Source organism: Grammomys surdaster, unplaced genomic scaffold (genome assembly GCF_004785775.1).
Source record: "Grammomys surdaster isolate TR1022 unplaced genomic scaffold, NIH_TR_1.0 98, whole genome shotgun sequence".
NCBI lineage: Eukaryota > Metazoa > Chordata > Mammalia > Rodentia > Muridae > Grammomys > Grammomys surdaster.
The window spans coordinates 9839129-9856084 of NW_021604577.1; the positions used below are offsets into that span (position 1 = coordinate 9839129).

At 41.2% G+C, this 16956-nt stretch overlaps 1 protein-coding gene across 14 annotated transcripts in view; it reads right to left on the reverse strand.

Moving 5' to 3' along the window:
• Mia2 (MIA SH3 domain ER export factor 2) overlaps positions 1–16956 on the reverse strand; it is a 93673-nt gene that overhangs the window by 29289 nt on the left and 47428 nt on the right. For 7 of the 14 annotated variants that reach the window (XM_028781696.1, XM_028781720.1, XM_028781731.1 and 4 more), the window contains 9 exons: positions 15987–16058; positions 14420–14446; positions 13825–13935; positions 12788–12859; positions 11837–11941; positions 7612–7734; positions 3587–3707; positions 1794–1840; positions 1015–1105 (listed from right to left, as the gene is read on the reverse strand). In XM_028781696.1, the coding sequence (XP_028637529.1) occupies positions 1015–1105; positions 1794–1840; positions 3587–3707; positions 7612–7734; positions 11837–11941; positions 12788–12859; positions 13825–13935; positions 14420–14446; positions 15987–16058 (769 nt within the window). The remainder of the gene's footprint in view (positions 1–1014; positions 1106–1793; positions 1841–3586; positions 3708–7611; positions 7735–11836; positions 11942–12787; positions 12860–13824; positions 13936–14419; positions 14447–15986; positions 16059–16956) is intronic. The other 7 variants (XM_028781737.1, XM_028781713.1, XM_028781768.1 and 4 more) reach the window with 2 other exon arrangements.

Sequence of the window (16956 nt, forward strand, 5' to 3'; positions counted from 1 at the left end):
AGGCAGGAAACGCAAAGCTCCGTAAGCAGAAACTTGGCTGGTGCTGCATTATTTACACACATGCAACTGGATTGAAAAAGACATGTTTCGAAAGTAAAAAGAAAGAAAATGCAGATTAGAAGAAATAAAATAAAACGCTGCCTGTGACCCTATATTCAGAGTTAACCAGGGCAGACATTCGATGACCATTCTTTTCAGATATAAAAAACTGAACTCTTTAACAAAATAAGATATGACTTATAGTATTCCTACACATGCTAATAAAGTGTGTGTGTGTGTGTGTGTGTGTGTGTGTATAAAGTAACAGACCATACTAGTTCCACTACTGAAGATCAATTCACAATTAAAAAAAGAATCATAAATAAAAATGTTCAATTAACATTAGAGGGGCGTTCAACACAGTTTCTTTGTGTAGCCCTGGCTGTCCCGGAATCAATTTGATACTTTTTAACAACTAAAACTATACCAAACACATAACACTATGTAGTGGTTTAAATGAAAATGGCCCCCACAGGCCCACAAGCCCATACAGAGTGGCACTATTAGGAGGTGTGGCCTTGTTGAAGGCAGTGTGTCACTGAGGGGGGTCTTTGAGGTTTCAAATGTTCAAGCCAGTCCCACTGTCTCGGTCTCTTCCTGTTGCCTGACAATCCGCAAGTAGAATTCTTGGCTTTCTCCAGCACCGTGTCTACCTGTGTACTGCCATGCTTCCAACCATGATCACAATAAATTAAACACTGAACTCTAAGCCAGCCCCAACTAAATGCTTTCCTTTAAAAGAGTTGCTGTGTTCGTGGTGTCCCTTGCACAGCAATCAAACACTGACGAAGACACACTGTGACCCACGGTCTTACACGCTGTAAAAGTTACTTTGTAAACACCGTGACCCAAGGTCTTACATGCTGTAAAAGTCACTTTGTAAGTATAAGAGGCTGAAGTGTATTTACTAAGAACAGAAACACTCAGAAGCCGTCCATTCTCTTCAAGAGAGATACTCACTGAGAAGAACCTTACCTGTAAGGTCTTCTTTCATTTGATCCACTTCGGATAACTGGGTATAAATTTGATTTCGTTCTCCTTCCAAGGCTTTTAAAGAAGCGTTTAACTTTAAAGAAGGAATGGAGAAAAAGCAATAATCAATTACACAACATACACTCATCTCCCGATATACCCCAACTGCTCCGCAGCTGTTTTCGCTGGGCTGACGTAAGCGGCCTCCACACTACATTATCTGGACCTCTCATAACATTACCTAAGAACAGGTACAAGGAGTGAACCAGAAGAAAGCAAAGCTACTATTTACTTCTCAAAATAGGACATGGAGCTATAGGGGTAAGGAAATAATAAAACCAGAAGAAAAACAATGCACAATGGGAATTATGAAATAAATAAACATTTTAAAAGAATTTTTTTTTTTTTTGAGACAGGGTTTCTCTGTGTAACCGTGGCTGTCCTGGAACTCACTCTGTAGACCAGGCTGGCCTCGAACTCAGAAATCCACCTGCCTCTGCCTCCCAAGTGCTGGGATTAAAGGCGTGAGCCACCACTGCCCGGCTAAAAGAATTTTCAACTGAAGGAATTACTGTAGAACTTGAAATTTTCTAAATTCTAAAATTATGTGAATTTCTAAAGTTAATATAAAATCAATTGATAAGGAAAATCCTAATTTCTCAGATAATCTTAAATAAAAAAAATAAAATAAAACCAATCTTTAAGTTAGTTACTAAGGAAATATATTTAATCCCCGCTCTAGGGCCTCTTTGCCATCTTTGTATTTACATAGTAGTACGCACCTTAGCTGCATAAATCAGCTTCTTCAACGCTCCCTTTGGCTGATTATCTAAGTGAAAAATGAAACGATAATTACTGAAGACACCCAAATGGATTCATTAGCCCCTCAGCTAATCTTACAACCCCTCTTCTTGCCACAATACACAATCTGGAGCTGAGTTTAGTACCTCCTGCCTCCAATCCTAACACTCCAAAGGCTGAGACAGGAGTATTACCCATGAGTTTGAGGCAAGCCTGGGCTACAAAGTTAATTCCAAGCCAGCTTGAGCTACAGTGAGACACTGTCTCAGAAAAACACTAGCTAAAATAAAAATAACAGCTTGTATAAGATAGAGTAACCTACTTTCAGGAAGCTAGACTTTTGTTTTTGTTTTTTTGTTTTTTGTTATGTTTTGTTTTGTTTTTCAAGACAGGATTTCTCTGTGTAGCTCTGGCTGTCCTGGAACTTACTCTGTAGATCAGGCTGGCCTCGAACCAGAAATCTGCCTGCCTCTGCCTCCCAAGCGCTGGGAGGAAGCTAGATCTTAAAAGCAATCAAAGTACTAACTACAGAGTCCCAGTAAGAACTCAATATTCACCTAAACACTGGCCACAGACAACTCTTGGATTCTTATGGTATAACAGCATCCAAGTATTAGTGAAATAACAGCTCCCAAGAAAGTAATATTAAGCATAGATTCCATTAGAAAACTATTTCTTACATGATAAGGTACACATGAAAAAGTACAATACGACTTCATTATAGTTCCACTTCTAGTTTAGCAGCAGCCTGTGGAAGATACTATCCACTCTCACAACTGCAACTAGCTAGACTCTCTAGTAAATCTTTCTTCACCGCCTCAGAGTTGGAGCCTCCGTCTTCTTTGTCCTGGGTGTCACACATCGCTCCATTGCAACAAATTTAAACTACACAGTTATTACATGTCATTCTGAGCAGCATGAGGAAGTCTCACCGTCTTACCACTTCCTTCCTGACACATGGCCACACTGTTCATTTCTCACTTCACAGACATCTCAGTCAGACAATCTGTTTCAGCACGGGGAGCTCCATGGTTCACAACAGTATGCTGTCCTGACTCTCCTGTTTTGTTATTGCTGCTCCAAGACTCTGACTGTGGCTGTGTAATAAGTTAAGTTTCTAACGGTATATAAGGACAGGAGAGACACAGCACACAGAGGTCTCGTCAACTAAGTACAGTTACAGGCCTCCACTAGACAACTTGAAAAGTAGCCTCTGTGAAGACGACTTTATACAACAGGTTGGGGAGCCAAGAGACAGGACAGGACAGTTTAACAATCACCAATGGGGCAAACTAGGTCTAGGGATCATGAAACCTTATCATATTATTTTTATCATTATTTGGTAATTTTCTCAAATTAAATTCTAACAAGTAAAGAGAAATGGCTTAAAAATACAGTAAATGGCTATATTAACATTAGTTTTTTTAAATACCATAATATAACAAGCAACGGCAGTGGGTTTGTGGCAAATAAGACTAAAGTACCATAACTGTCTGAAGCAAAAGGGCATCATGAAATATGCCTATGCAATTAGAGATGGGCACCAGAGTGGTTATGATCCGAATCCTAACATTGTTGTAATGGAAGACGTGTGACACCCAGGAAGGAGGCTCCGACGCTGAGGAGGTGAAGAAGGATTTACTAGACAGTCTAGCCATGAGGTGGTGAGAGCAGACGGCATCTCCGGCAGCTGAACACCATGTACCAAGGACAGTGCACAAGGAACACAGCGCACATGCGCAAGGCAGAGCAAGCAGGAAGCCAGTCACCACACCTAAGAGAGCAGGGTCCTCCAGGCCACTCTTCATGTCTAAATCCAGGTTGCCATCATCCGCTACGTCTTCTCCAAGCACAGCAGCCCAATCCTTCATCTTCAGCAGGCTCTTGGTCAGAGACTGGACAGTGAACAAACAGAAAAGCAGAAGGTCAGAAGGTAAAAACCTGCTAACAGCTTTACAATTTAGAGATGGACAGTAGTCTAACAGTCAATCCCAGGCTAAAGAAATGGCTCAGCAGATAAAGGCGTCTGCCCCTCGGGATGACCTGTTTGAACCCAGGACCCACATGGAACAAGAGAACCGCCTCCCAAAAGCTGTCCTCTGAACTCTATACATATCCCACACATACATATATACACAGATAAATTCAAAAATGTAATAAAAATTTTTAAATCAATCCTCATGTGCTCTAGTTTTCTACCTGCCATTAAGATATGCTAATAGTTACTGGGTTTTGTTATGTTTTGGTTTTAACTATAACATTTATTGACTATTAAACCTCAAAAAATAAAAAACAAAACTCCCCAAGCACGGCACTACATCTTTAATCCCAAGCACTTGGAAGACAGAGGCAGGCAGATGTCTGAGAGTTTTGGGCCAGCCTGGTCTACAAAGTGAGTAGTCTGTTTAGCCAGGACTAAATAGTTTGACTTTGTATCAAAGAAAAAAGGAAGGGAAGAAGGGAGCGAGGGAGAGAGGGGAGGAGAGAGGGGAGGAGAGAGGGAAGGAACAACAGGAAGGGGATGGGGTAGGAGGAGAGAGAAAGAACAAAGGAGAGAGAAAGAACAAAGGAGAGAGAGAAGGAAAACTACTTCCTTTATAATGGCTCATTCTTGCTAATCATCCCTTATGACTACAAACAGTAAGATCTTTCCTCCTGTGTGTACCCTGTGCTCGTGAGCGTGCAGCAGACGTGCACACAGCTGCACAAGTAGGAGGTGAGAGGACAGTGTCAGGTGTCTCTGTCCCTCTAGCTTACTGCCTGGAGTCAGGACTGCTCACAGACCCACGACTGGACTGGAGAAGCTTCACCACTCAGCGAGCTCTCGGATCCACTGCTCTGGCCCAGCGCTGGGCTTACAGAACACACATCCACGGTCATCTTGTAAGTGGGTGCTCGGAACTCAAGCCCAGGTCCTCATGCTGGCAGAGCACGTGCACCCACCCTTTGGGGAATCTCCCCAGCCCCTAAAATATTTTCTTCCTTTCTTATAGGTCTTACTAAGCAGGAGCTGGGCTGGAGAGATGGCCTAGAGGACCTCCGTTCCTTTCCCAGTGCCTGCATCATGCATCTCACAGCCATGAGTAACTCCGGCTCCACGGGATCGAATGCCCTCTTCTAAGCTCAGTAGGCATCCACACACGTGGCACTGACATACGCGCACAAATACAGATTCTGTTTTTAATTAACTTTTATTTTTAAGAGTGGCCATTAACGTGGTAGTAAAAGTTGTGTGGCATCAAATCAAGATCTATAAGATCATGAACCTTCTTGGACACAACAGTCACATGCACATACCTATATATAGGCACATACAAATACACCCCACTAAGAAGAAGTAGACATCTCTGGCTAGGGAGATGGCTCAGCAGTTGAGAACAGATATTACTCTTGCAGAAGGGCCAAATTCAATTCCCAGCACCACTTCTGGCAGCTCACAACTACCTGTGAGCTAATCCCTGCAGAGGATCCAACACCTCTAGTCTCCAAGAACACTGAAACTCATTTGTACATACCCACAAAAAGATATCAACATAATTAAAATCAAAATTAGCCATAAACTCTTGATATTTAACTAAGTAACTAGCTGAAGAGTTCAACTGAGACACACACAGACACAGACACACACACACACACTGTAAAGGAATTTCAATAGAGCGTTAGAATTTCTCCCACAGTAATTTTGTTTCTATTTTTGTTTTTTGAGACAGTTTCAGCATGAAACCCTGGCTGACCTGCAGCTCTCGCCTGACTTTACTTCTCCCTCCCTGGTGTTAGGATTAAAGATGTGCACCATCATGCCTGGCTTAGCTGGTTTTTTAATCTTCTGGAGTAGGAAACAATTTCTGGTAACATAAGTAACATCGCTTCTGAGCCTAATGGCCAAGATCAGGAGTGACAGTGCAAGAAAAAAAGTGACCCTACACTGTGGATTTCTCTTAAAGGTCCACCTAAAATGACCTGCCAATCTCTTTCCTTTCTTGGGGGTTTCTGGCACAAATAAAATGCCCTCTGCAATTGAGTAGTGCGAGGGAATCACATCCCGTTCCTGCTCTGTTTAGGAAGAGTCCTAAGCTTCGTAAGTAGACCTTTTAGAGGGAGGAAAAGTACAGTCAGCCTCAGCATCCACAGGGCACAATTCTATGACTGGGTAAATTCAGAGAGCTACAAAAGAGAGTCAACTAGCAAAATGTGAAGAAAACGAAACCTAGAGTCTCTTGAAAACATTTTTTTCAATGATTTTTCACAGTGACTTATTTAGGTAAGGAGAAGCACCATGTGCCATTGCATATACACGAAGGTCAGAGGACAATCTTATGAGTTAATTCTCTCTTTCCATGCTGAGCCCTAAGAATCAAATGAACTCAGCCAGCCAAGATTAGACAGCAAGTGCTCTCACCCACTGAGTGCTCTCAACGGCCTATGGAAAGTCAATCGCTGTATTCCTACAATTAGCTATGTGTGTGACCCGAGGGCCTGGGTGTATGTATGCACCTGCTCCTACGAATCGCATCAGGGACACGTGTCAAAACAAATCTTTGGGGTCAGTCCTTTCCTGTCCACCTTGTTTGAGACAGAGTCACTCCACTGCCATGTGGAAGCCAGGCTAGCTGGCCCTCAAGCTTCTGAAAAGTCGCTAAACTCTGCCTCCATCTCTCCACTACAGAGCACAGGCATTAGATACTGTGCTACTTTATCCAGCTTCTACCTGGGTTCTGGGAATATGAACTCAAAACATCAGGCTTATAAAATACAAGTCTTAATCCAGTGAGCCACCTCCCCAGACCAAATTTCAGTTTTTTAAAGTTTTTATATAAGCGCATCTTCTCCAACTGAGGTCAGACCAGGTAGTAGTCCTCTGCTATGTATGTGCCAGGGGTCTTGGACCAGCTTCTGTATGCTCCTGGTTGGTGGCTCAGCTTCTGGGAGCTCCCTGGGGTCTGGGTAAATTGAGACTGCTAATATTCCTATGGGATCTCTTCCCCCTTCAGCTTCTTCAATCCTTTCCCTAATTCAACCTGGGGGGGGGGGGTCCCGGACTTCAGTACAATGGTTGGCTGTAAGTATCTGTTTCTGTCTCAGTCAGCTGCTGGTAGGGCCTCTCAGAAGACAGCCATGCCAGGCTCCTGTCTGTAAGCACAACATAGCATCAGTAATAGTGTCAGGCCTTGGTGCCCTCCCATGAGATGGATCCCAAGTTGGGCCAGTCATTGGACCTCCTTTCCTTTAGTCTCCATTTTTGTCCCTGAAGTTCTTTTAGACAGGAACAATTCTGGGTCAGGAATCTTGAGGTCCCAGAGAAAGGGGAGGCCTGGTGGGGTGGGGGAAGCACCCTCTCGGAAGCAAGGGAGAGGAAGAATGAGATGAGAAACTGGGAGGGGGGAGGCTCGGGGGACTGACAACTGGAACACAAATAAATAAATAAATAAATAAATAAATAAATAAATTTTTTAAAGTTTTTATATAGATGAAAGGAACACCAACTAGTAGAGATACTAAGAATATTCAATCAATTCATAAAAAATGATAAACCAAATTTCTCAGTCTTCCCAACATCTGCTGAGCAGCAGAGGTCAACATAATCAAGAAAAAAATTAAAAACCATTATTGTTTTCTTTATTGATGATAAATACCAAGCTAAAACACTGGAGGGACACAGTCGGGAAACTGACATATCTATGTATCTTCAAGCAGCACTTGCACGGTGACAAAAGACAGGACAACAGTAAAGGCTGTTGAAGTATTTGAATTTCCAAGTATAAAATCTCAGCCAAGCAGTCCCAGGGTGACGGCCATTACCTCAATCTGAGTCTCCCTCTCACTGAGAACTCGCTCCACCTCCGCTCTGGACTCTTCCAATGTCACTCTCTGTTTATCAAGGTCACTCACTTGTTCTTTCATTGTTTCGGCTTCCTGTAAAAGCTGGTATGAACACAGTAACGAAAGATGTAAAAGTCAACATAACGTTTAGATGCATTTATTTAACTACTTAGATTATCATTGAAAGATACTAAGAAGGTAGGGCTGCTACTTTAAAAAGGAAGCCAGATGTGGCTTCTATTTATAAAGAACTTCTTTGGTTGGTTGGCTGGTTTTGCTTTTTCAAGATAGGATTTGTCCATGTAGCCCTGGCTGTCCTGGAACTTGCTCTGTAAACCAGGCTGGCCTCAGATTCACAGAGATGAATCTGTCTTAACCTCCCAAGTCCTGAGATTAAAGGTGTGCACTACCATTACCTGCCTATAAAGAACTGTCACAACAGAAGAGTATAAAATAACAAATACTCTTCAAATGATTTCCAAAGTAAATTCTTATCTTAAATATGAGGTCTTTGACACACACTGATCTGCTGTGTCCAGTCAGTTCTTTTTATCAGTCAATCCCAAAGAACACGCCCCATCCGTCACTTACCTTAAGGGTATTCTTAGTCACCAGGATGCTTTGCCCTAAACACAAGCAGCCTTTAAGAAGACTATTATCTAGAAGAGATAGTCTACAAATAATTCCAGGCTGAACAGCATTGTGAATTCCAGTCTAGCCTGGGCTACATAATAAGATTTTACAGGGTGTAGGGTGGGATACTTTTAATTATAGCATGGAAAATTCACAACTGGCATCACCACCATTTTCTCTAAAATCTAAGATGGTGGAACAAAGATGGAAAAGGAAAAGGCATCAACCAAGAAAGGGAAAAAAAAACAGGAGGAGGAAGAAGAGAAAGGAGAAAAGAAGAAAAAGAAGGAGGAAAAGGATGAGGAGGAGAGAAAACTGTAGAAATAGAAAAGGCAGAGACATAATTGTGATAGAAGACTCCACAGGCAATAGAAGAAAACTAAGCAGTGAAAAAATAAAGACAATGTGACACAACCCAGAAAGGCTCATGGTCTGAAGGCAGTAACAACAGCAGGACGAGTGGAAAGTACAAGGGGAGAAGTGGGGGCTGAAGAGACGGCTGAGCAGTCAAAAGCTCTTGATACTGCTCTGGGAGAGGATCCACACTCAGTTCCCAGCACCTACACTGCTCTGTCCTGTGTTCCCTTCTTCCTCCCTCCCTCCTTTCCTGTTTCTGCCTTCTCCTAGAACATGCATATACACATCTTCTAATTTGATACCATTCATCTCTTAATTTCTCTCCCTCACACATACACACACACATACACACACACGGTCAAAAACAGTTATTCTCTGGAAATATGGAACCTGAGACTCTGAGATAACTCGACCAGATGGGAAAGTAGGAGTAACACACAGAAAATGTAAGAGCTGAGGCAGAAGCAGACTTTCTGAGCACTGAGATACCGGTTCTCCTGACCTCACTGAGCTGCAAAGCTGCTAGAAAAAGCTAACTCCTCCCAAATGGAAACTGATGCAGAATCACTTCTGTGGAAACAATCTTCAGATACCAAGAACTAGGGAGCCTCACAGAAACACCATAGCCATATCACAACACAGGAAAAAACACCAAGGACACTCTCAAATCTTCCCATTGGATTCGGACTGCTTCATAATTAAACAAACAGCCATGAATTCCCAAATATCTGAAAATAAAAAGTGAGCCTTTGTGGTAAAACAGAAAATAAATGCAAAAGAAACAAGGCAACATAATGAACTGAAAAACACCTGAAAAAAAATTTCAATATCCTCGATAACGAAACAGGAGAAAAGCATACTAAAACAAAAAATAAATTAAGCCAGGTAGTGGTGACACACACCGTTGATCCCAGTGCTTGGGAGGCAGAGGTAGGTGGATCTCTGTAAGCTCCAAGCCAGTGTGGTGTACAGACTGAGTTCCAGAGCAGCCAAGGCTACAGAGAGAAACCCTGGGAGTCAGGGAGGGGATAGGCGGCAGTACTAACAGTTTGTGAAGCAAATAGAGCAGGAACACAAGTGGCAAAAAAAAGACCCCATAGTCTACACAGCATTCAATTCTCAAAACCAAAAGAGGAAAGAGAAGACAGTACAGCAATGTCAAACTTGTATAAAAACAAAAAAGCAGCACAAATGAGTATCACTAAAATATTAAAATGTGAAAGGCAACCAGGAGCTGCAGCAACTGCCAATGGTTAAGACACGCACTCTCCTCCAAGAGGTCCTGAGCTCCGTTCCCCACACCCACATCAGGCTGCTCACAGCTGCTTATGACTCTAACGCCAGAGGATCGAACACCCTCTCCTGGCCTCTGAGGACACCTTAATTATGACCACAAAGACATACACATACATATAATTAAAATGACAATGAATTTCAAAATGAAATCTTTTTTAAAAGTGAAAGATAAGAATTTTTAGCTATAAACCTCTTAAAAACTACTTCCAGGACTTCTTTATTCGAAATCTTAATCAAAACAACTATAAAAAAGCAAGTCTTTGATACAGGAAAAAGAACATTTAAGACAAGAGAAAACAAGACTTCTTAGCAGCTGAGTGATCAGAAGCCTCAGGACAACAAAAGGCCAGTTGATCTACAGAACGGCTTCTTACTAGACCAAGAGGGTCTATGTTCCCAAGAAGCAGCTTCACAAAGATGGCGAGAGAAAGAGAGAAGGCTCGGGGTTTGAGAGTGCCTACTCTTCTTGCCCAGGACCAAACCAGGGTTCTCTGCACATGTATCAGTTGGCTCATTACTGCCTATAACTCAACTTGTGTGAGGAATCTGATGCCTCTGGCCTTCAAAGGCACCTGCACATGTATGCATGTATCCACACTCAACACATGAGACAGCAGCAGGCATACACGTGAGCATATAGAAGAAGAAGAGAGACAGCAGCAGGCACAGTAGTACAGCCCTATAGCGCCAGTAGTGAGGAGGCTGAGTATCACAGTGAGTTCTAGGCCACCCTAAACTACACTAGGAGACTGTCTCCAAAAAGAAAAGAAGAAAAAGAAAAGGAAAGAAAAGAAGAAACAAAGAAAGAAAAGAAGAGAGAGAGAGAAGTTTAAATGAACAAATTAACCAAAGCGGTCAACTGCATGACATTTCCATCTCTCAAAGAACACAGAGGGAAACATTATAAATATGTATTACAGAAAACCAAGCAATTAGTAACAATAGGGAAAATAAAATGTTGGTCAACACAATATATACTCAAGTTCCAGCATGTGGCTCAGAGAGGCTACTATTTAGAGAATCTCTTCACACTACTACCGGGGAGATGAGTAAAAGCACTTGTCATCAAGCATGAAGACCTGAGTTTAATTCCCCAGAACGCACATAAAATCCAGATAGACGGCACAATTATCTATAATCCTAGTGCTCCTATGGAGAGATGGAAGGCAGACAGGTGAATCCCTAGAAGCTTGCAGACGAGCAACCCAGGCATACGCAAAAGGACAGAGATTCTGTCTCAAACAAGAAGGCAAAGACTGTCACCACGCCATAACACGTGCATGCTCACATTCTCACAACACACACACACATACACACACCGCATGTATGTCATAGAAAGGAAGGAAGAGAGAGGGGAGACAAGGGAGGGAAAGGAAGGAAGGGAGAGAGACAGAGCGGGAGAGATTGGTGGGGAAGACAGACAGACAGACAAGACAAGACAAGACAAGACAAGACAAGACAAGACAAGACAAGACAAAATTTCCATGCCAAATATTGTTTTTGGAGAACAGAAGAGAAGATATATATATGTAGGAGTACCTGTAAAAGGGGGGGGGCATAAGAATAAAAGCTAAATTTTCATTTTATATGCTTCAGAACGCCTCCTTCCTTTAGGCCCCAGACTGGTAATACATTAACTCTTTTAGTATTCTCTGCTGAGGGTTGGTGTTAACTGCTGGGGTTATCAGAATACTGACTGACTTGGCTTATTTCTTTCATGGGAGAAGACAAAGACAGAAAGAAATACTTTTCAACCCTTTACTAGAGATACAAAGTATGCCCGGGAGCCTGCCCTGCCCTTGTGCTCTTCAGCAAATACCGCTCCTGAATGTGGCTCCATTCATGATCAGTTGTGAGTTTGCCCAGAACATTCAAAATCTATATTCAGTATCTAAGAGAGTCTGTGTAAGCTACAAACCTCCTTCTGGCTTTCCTGAAGTTGAGAGTTTTCATTCAAGGCATCTTTTATTGCTCCCTTGAGTCGCTCTTCATTGATTTCAAATATTCTAAAGGTTGTTTTGGCCTAAGCAAAACAAATACACAGTTTATAATAATTCAACCGAACACCTCAAGTTTATACATTCTCCACAGAACATAGAACTTAGGCAAAGGCCAAAACATGTCACTATTAACAGCAGAGGTGCATGATGAAGCAAACAACGCTGGCCGAGACCCAGGGCCTAGTCCTAGCACTATCATTCACTCACCATGTAACTATGGGGAAACTCGCAAGTGCTGTGATGAAAGATGTGCACCACCACAGCCCAGCATGATGGCTAGTCTTGGTTATAAACTTAACTACATCTGGAACTAACTAAAACCCATCAGGCTGGGTACACCTGTGAGAGGTTTTTCTTAATTAAATCATTTGAAATGGGAAGAGCCACCTTTAATACAGATCTTCGATCACCTTGATCAGCATCTCCTGAGGTGGGAAGACCCACCGGTAATAAGGGCCACACCTTCTGGTGGCAGCCTATATAAAAAACATGGCAGAAGGAAGGTTTTGCTCTTTGTCTGTTTGCCCTCACACTCTCGCTGGCAAGTACACTCCTTCACTGGCATTCGAGCCTAGTCCTTTAGGATTCGGATGTATACTGAAGACCAGGTTAGCTATCCATCCTCACAGCATGAACAACTGCTGGATTCTTGGACATTTCATTAGTAGACTGCCATTGTTGTTGGACTAGCTGGACCACAGCCTGTAAGCCACTCTAATAAATCCCCTTAGACAGAGACATGGATGGATGGATAGACAGATGATCGATTCTGTTCCTCTAGAAAACTCTAATAGACCTAAAAATAAAAATATCATGAAAATGTAAATGTTTTTCAAAAGTAACAGACCAACTAGAGTAATTCAACTTACTTCAGCTACTTGTGATTTGAGAGATTTTGATTCATCTTCTAGGGACTGTATCCTTTTTGAAATATCGGCCATCTGGAAAGAGAGTGTCAGTCTGTAAGTATTTACTAAGTCCCATTAGCTTCAACACAAATGTATGTTAGGGATATTGTTAAATTAGCATCAGCAAGAGTGAGCGCTCAGACGAGGGTGTGTTGTCAGCTTGCTTCCCATCTGCTCAAAAGGAGTCACGTATCACGTGATAGCACGTTCCTCGATCTCAATGTACCAGAGCACTTTTCGGGTTCAGGGCGAGCATACTAACGTCATGGTTAAATCAGCTCACAAAAATCAAGGTTTTTCCTGACACTAGAATTTAAATTAGAAACTTACAATGTTTTTAACACATTTCTAATTTCAAAAAAATATACTTCACTAGGTATATGAGTACTCGAGTAACACAGTTTATGTTACTTTCACAGCAAATATGGGAAATTTCTATACAGATGTTCAAGACAGCCAAGTGTGGGCAGGGTGTGCACACTTGTAATGCTAGCAGGCAGGAGGTAGAGGCAGGAAGACCATGAGCCTGAGGCCAGCCTGAGTTATACAGACTGAGCTATAGTCTAACATCCTGTCTCAACAAATAAAAACAGTAAGAAAAAAGGAGTACGCAAAAAGATCTGTGGTAGCATGTAAAGAGTTAGAGCTAACGGGAATGGTTAGAGCTGGAGGCTCCACCTTCTGTGGCCTTCTGGATTCTATTTTTTACGTGCCTCAGTTTTTTGTTTTGTCTTCCTTTGCTTTGGTTACACTTATTATTTGTTTGGTTGGTTTGAGAGTTTGATTTATTGATATTTGTTCATTTACATTTCTGAAGCTAGTGTCCCCTCTCCTTGTGCAGTCCAGGCCAGCCGGGACCTCCTGCGTCTTCCTCTCGAGTGCTGGGATTACAGACTTGTCACTATGGCTGGCATCCATGTCATATTTTAATCGTCATCATGTAAATGTATAAAATTCAATAACCTTTTCATAATTCTGTTGAAATAGACAAGACTTACCAACTCATCTTGTTCAGAATGTTTAGCTCTCTCTTCTTCTAGATCTTTCTCTAGGAGTAGTATTTCATCTTCAAGTTTAGATTTAGATCTTTCCAGATTTTCATAGGTTGCCTAAAACAGAAAGCCAACTTTAACAGCCAGACATAGCAATGTTTAAGTAAAACTCAGTATAATCAAACAGGTTTATGATACTATATATATTTGCTCTCTGATATTAAGATAAGAGCAGGTCTAACAGTTGCCAGCGACTTCTATAAGAGCGAAAGCATTTCAGGCTCCCATCAGCTAACTGTTACAAGAAACACAGGCAGCCCCTAAAGGAATCAATACAGTTGCATTCCAATAAAACTTTTATTCAAAAAATGAGGTGAAAAATCCACTCAGCACAGCTTGTCAACCTATTTCTAAAGCGTGTTTAAAAGCATGTTATGGGGGAAATGGCAAGTTCAATTTAATATAAAAATAATTAATTTAAAAATCAAGACTGCATCACCATATTTTCCATTGAATAACATATTTTCTGTAATCTTTTTAATTTAAAATGATTAATTATTAGATTGGTCTAATTGAATTTTAAATACTGTAATTAACATACCTCTGATATTTGTGATCCTTCAACAAACTTGTTAAAAAGGAAGAACAAAACCAAAATGTTACAGTAGTTTAAGACTATCTACCTACAATCTCCCCAAATCTGACTATTCCATCAGAGGACTAGTGATTTCAATCTAAATTATTCTACTGATTGATTTTTACCTGCAAAGTCAACTGTCAAGCCTTGTAAAACTTGTATTACATTACAGTTTGGTCCAACTACAATTACTATTCCTACAAATGTTCTCAACTAGTAAAATTAACAGAGTATTTTCTAAGATATTCAGTTTGGCGAAATCTCAACTAATCTGACTCATAATTCACATAAACCTGTTGTCATGACAACAAACTGCTATATTACATTACCTGTAACACCAAGCTTCACTAATGTTTGTCTTTGTTACCCAGTAACAAGTTTTCTGTTACCATGCATGCAAAACAGCTTTTAAGACCCTTTATGTTTTGGCTTTTGACTGGTTTTTGGTGTTGTTTTCTGTTTAACATAGACTTGGCAATCCTCCAGCATTCACCTCCCAAGTGCCAACCAAGGTGGTAGGCATTCTTCACACCTGCCGAAATTCCTTTTGTTCTGGAAACTAATACTTTCCCACTGGGATAGCAATTATAACAGAGGTTTACCAAAGAACACATAGCAACTAAAAATGTTCTTGAGGATATTCATAGGTAACAAAGAAAAAAAAAACTTAAGGAATTATTTAGAGTTTTTAACTTCTTATGGATTCTACAAGTGCATTCTAAATCACAAGACACAGACTTTCTACTGAGGACAGACATGACGGACTTGCCACACTGGAATGAACACATAAACCAAAGGTACAAGGTCTGTTTTCTATCATCTCGTCATTCAGGGCAGGCTGCTTCTGCCATGCAGGCTCCCGGCTCACTAACTACAACGCGTGCATCTGAAACTCACTCCATCACATCCTAATCTGTCTGCTAAGCTGAAAACTGTCATCGAGTTAACCATGTATCTCTGCTAAACTCCCCATGCAGTGACATGATGGGAGTGACTGAGAACTGGCCATTGTGGAGTATTTAGAACACAAGACTCAGGAAATGGTCTGTAGACAGGGATTGAACATGTACTAGCATGCCACTATTTACGATGTAAACCTCTGCTCTAATCCTAGTTAATACCTACTATCACGGGATGGCAAAAAGGTAATATGGCCACAACTTACGTAATTTATTGTCTCCTGCTATGCCTAAATTTATGAAAGAGTCCTATGTCTCTTCCTGGAGCAAACAATGTCAAAAGAGGAATGGTCTCTTCAATGCATTCTTAGGAATACAGAATAAAGGATTTCTTCCTATAAACCTATGGATTCTGATAAGCTGATTATATATCCCTCAAAACAAGTTAGCAATAAGAGCTCAAAGTGTCTGGTTTTAAAATGTTTTATGCTACCTACACATGTTCTATTTCCTCTAATTTTTCTGTAAGCTTTAAGATCCTGATACACCATTTCAGAAGATAACATATTTTTAAAGTTTGCTATTTAATAAGAATCTTTTCCCTAGCTTTTAAATCATATTTTGTTTTTTACCTCCAAACTTTGTGCTTCTGTTGACTCCTCCTCAAAGCTGGCCTCCTTTAAAGATGACTCTAAGCCTTCATACTGAATGAAACAAGGGAACATGTAAGTAAAGACTGTAAACTGTATACCAAACTGTATCTCAGCAGGTATCTGTGAAGCAAACTCTGAGCTTAGTTTTGCAATCTAACCACTGTGACAAGCAAAGCCAGAACCCCTAACAAGTCACAACCACCAGGTTGGGAAACATGAAGAACTTTACACCTGTGACAAGCAAAGTTGACCCGAGTCCGCTGGAATACAAACTCTAACATCAAGAACAGACTAAAGATTGTCCAGAGATGTGAGTTGTCTGTCATCCCCTAAACAAGCTAACAGCTTCTCCAGCCTTTTCAGTAGAGCAGTGTACAGTAACTGGCCATCAGACATTTATACCATATGACAAAGAAGACAAATAAGGAAGATAAAATTGTTAAAAGACAGAATAATCAAGGGATGAAAACTAAAAATAATTAAATATAAAACATCACAAGATTAAAGTGAGGACAATGTTGCTTCCAATCCAGCTTTCTGCTGAACAACAGCTAGATAACACACCGAAAGTCAGAATCTGGCTGAAGGCCTCAGAGGACTATTTAAACAGTAAAGATTTACGAGAGAAGACAGACCTGCAGAAAGGCAAGGCCAGTGGTTCACACCACTTTCTCCTTATAAAAGAGACTCACTCACACAGGCAGGGAACTAGGTGAGAATTTCAGGAGAATCAGAAACCACAAAGAAACAATGCATGTACCTCAGGACCTGCCAAGTCTGATGAGCTATGTAGGCCGGCCTCCTGTGCTTGCCTGAATACTTCAAAAAGTATCTTTTGGTAACTAAGCAAGACAAAGACACAAGTACTGCTAACTACTGCAAAATCCTAAGTACTTTTCTAACAAGTGGAACTTACTTAATCCTGCTCTCAAAAAGACTACATGCCTGA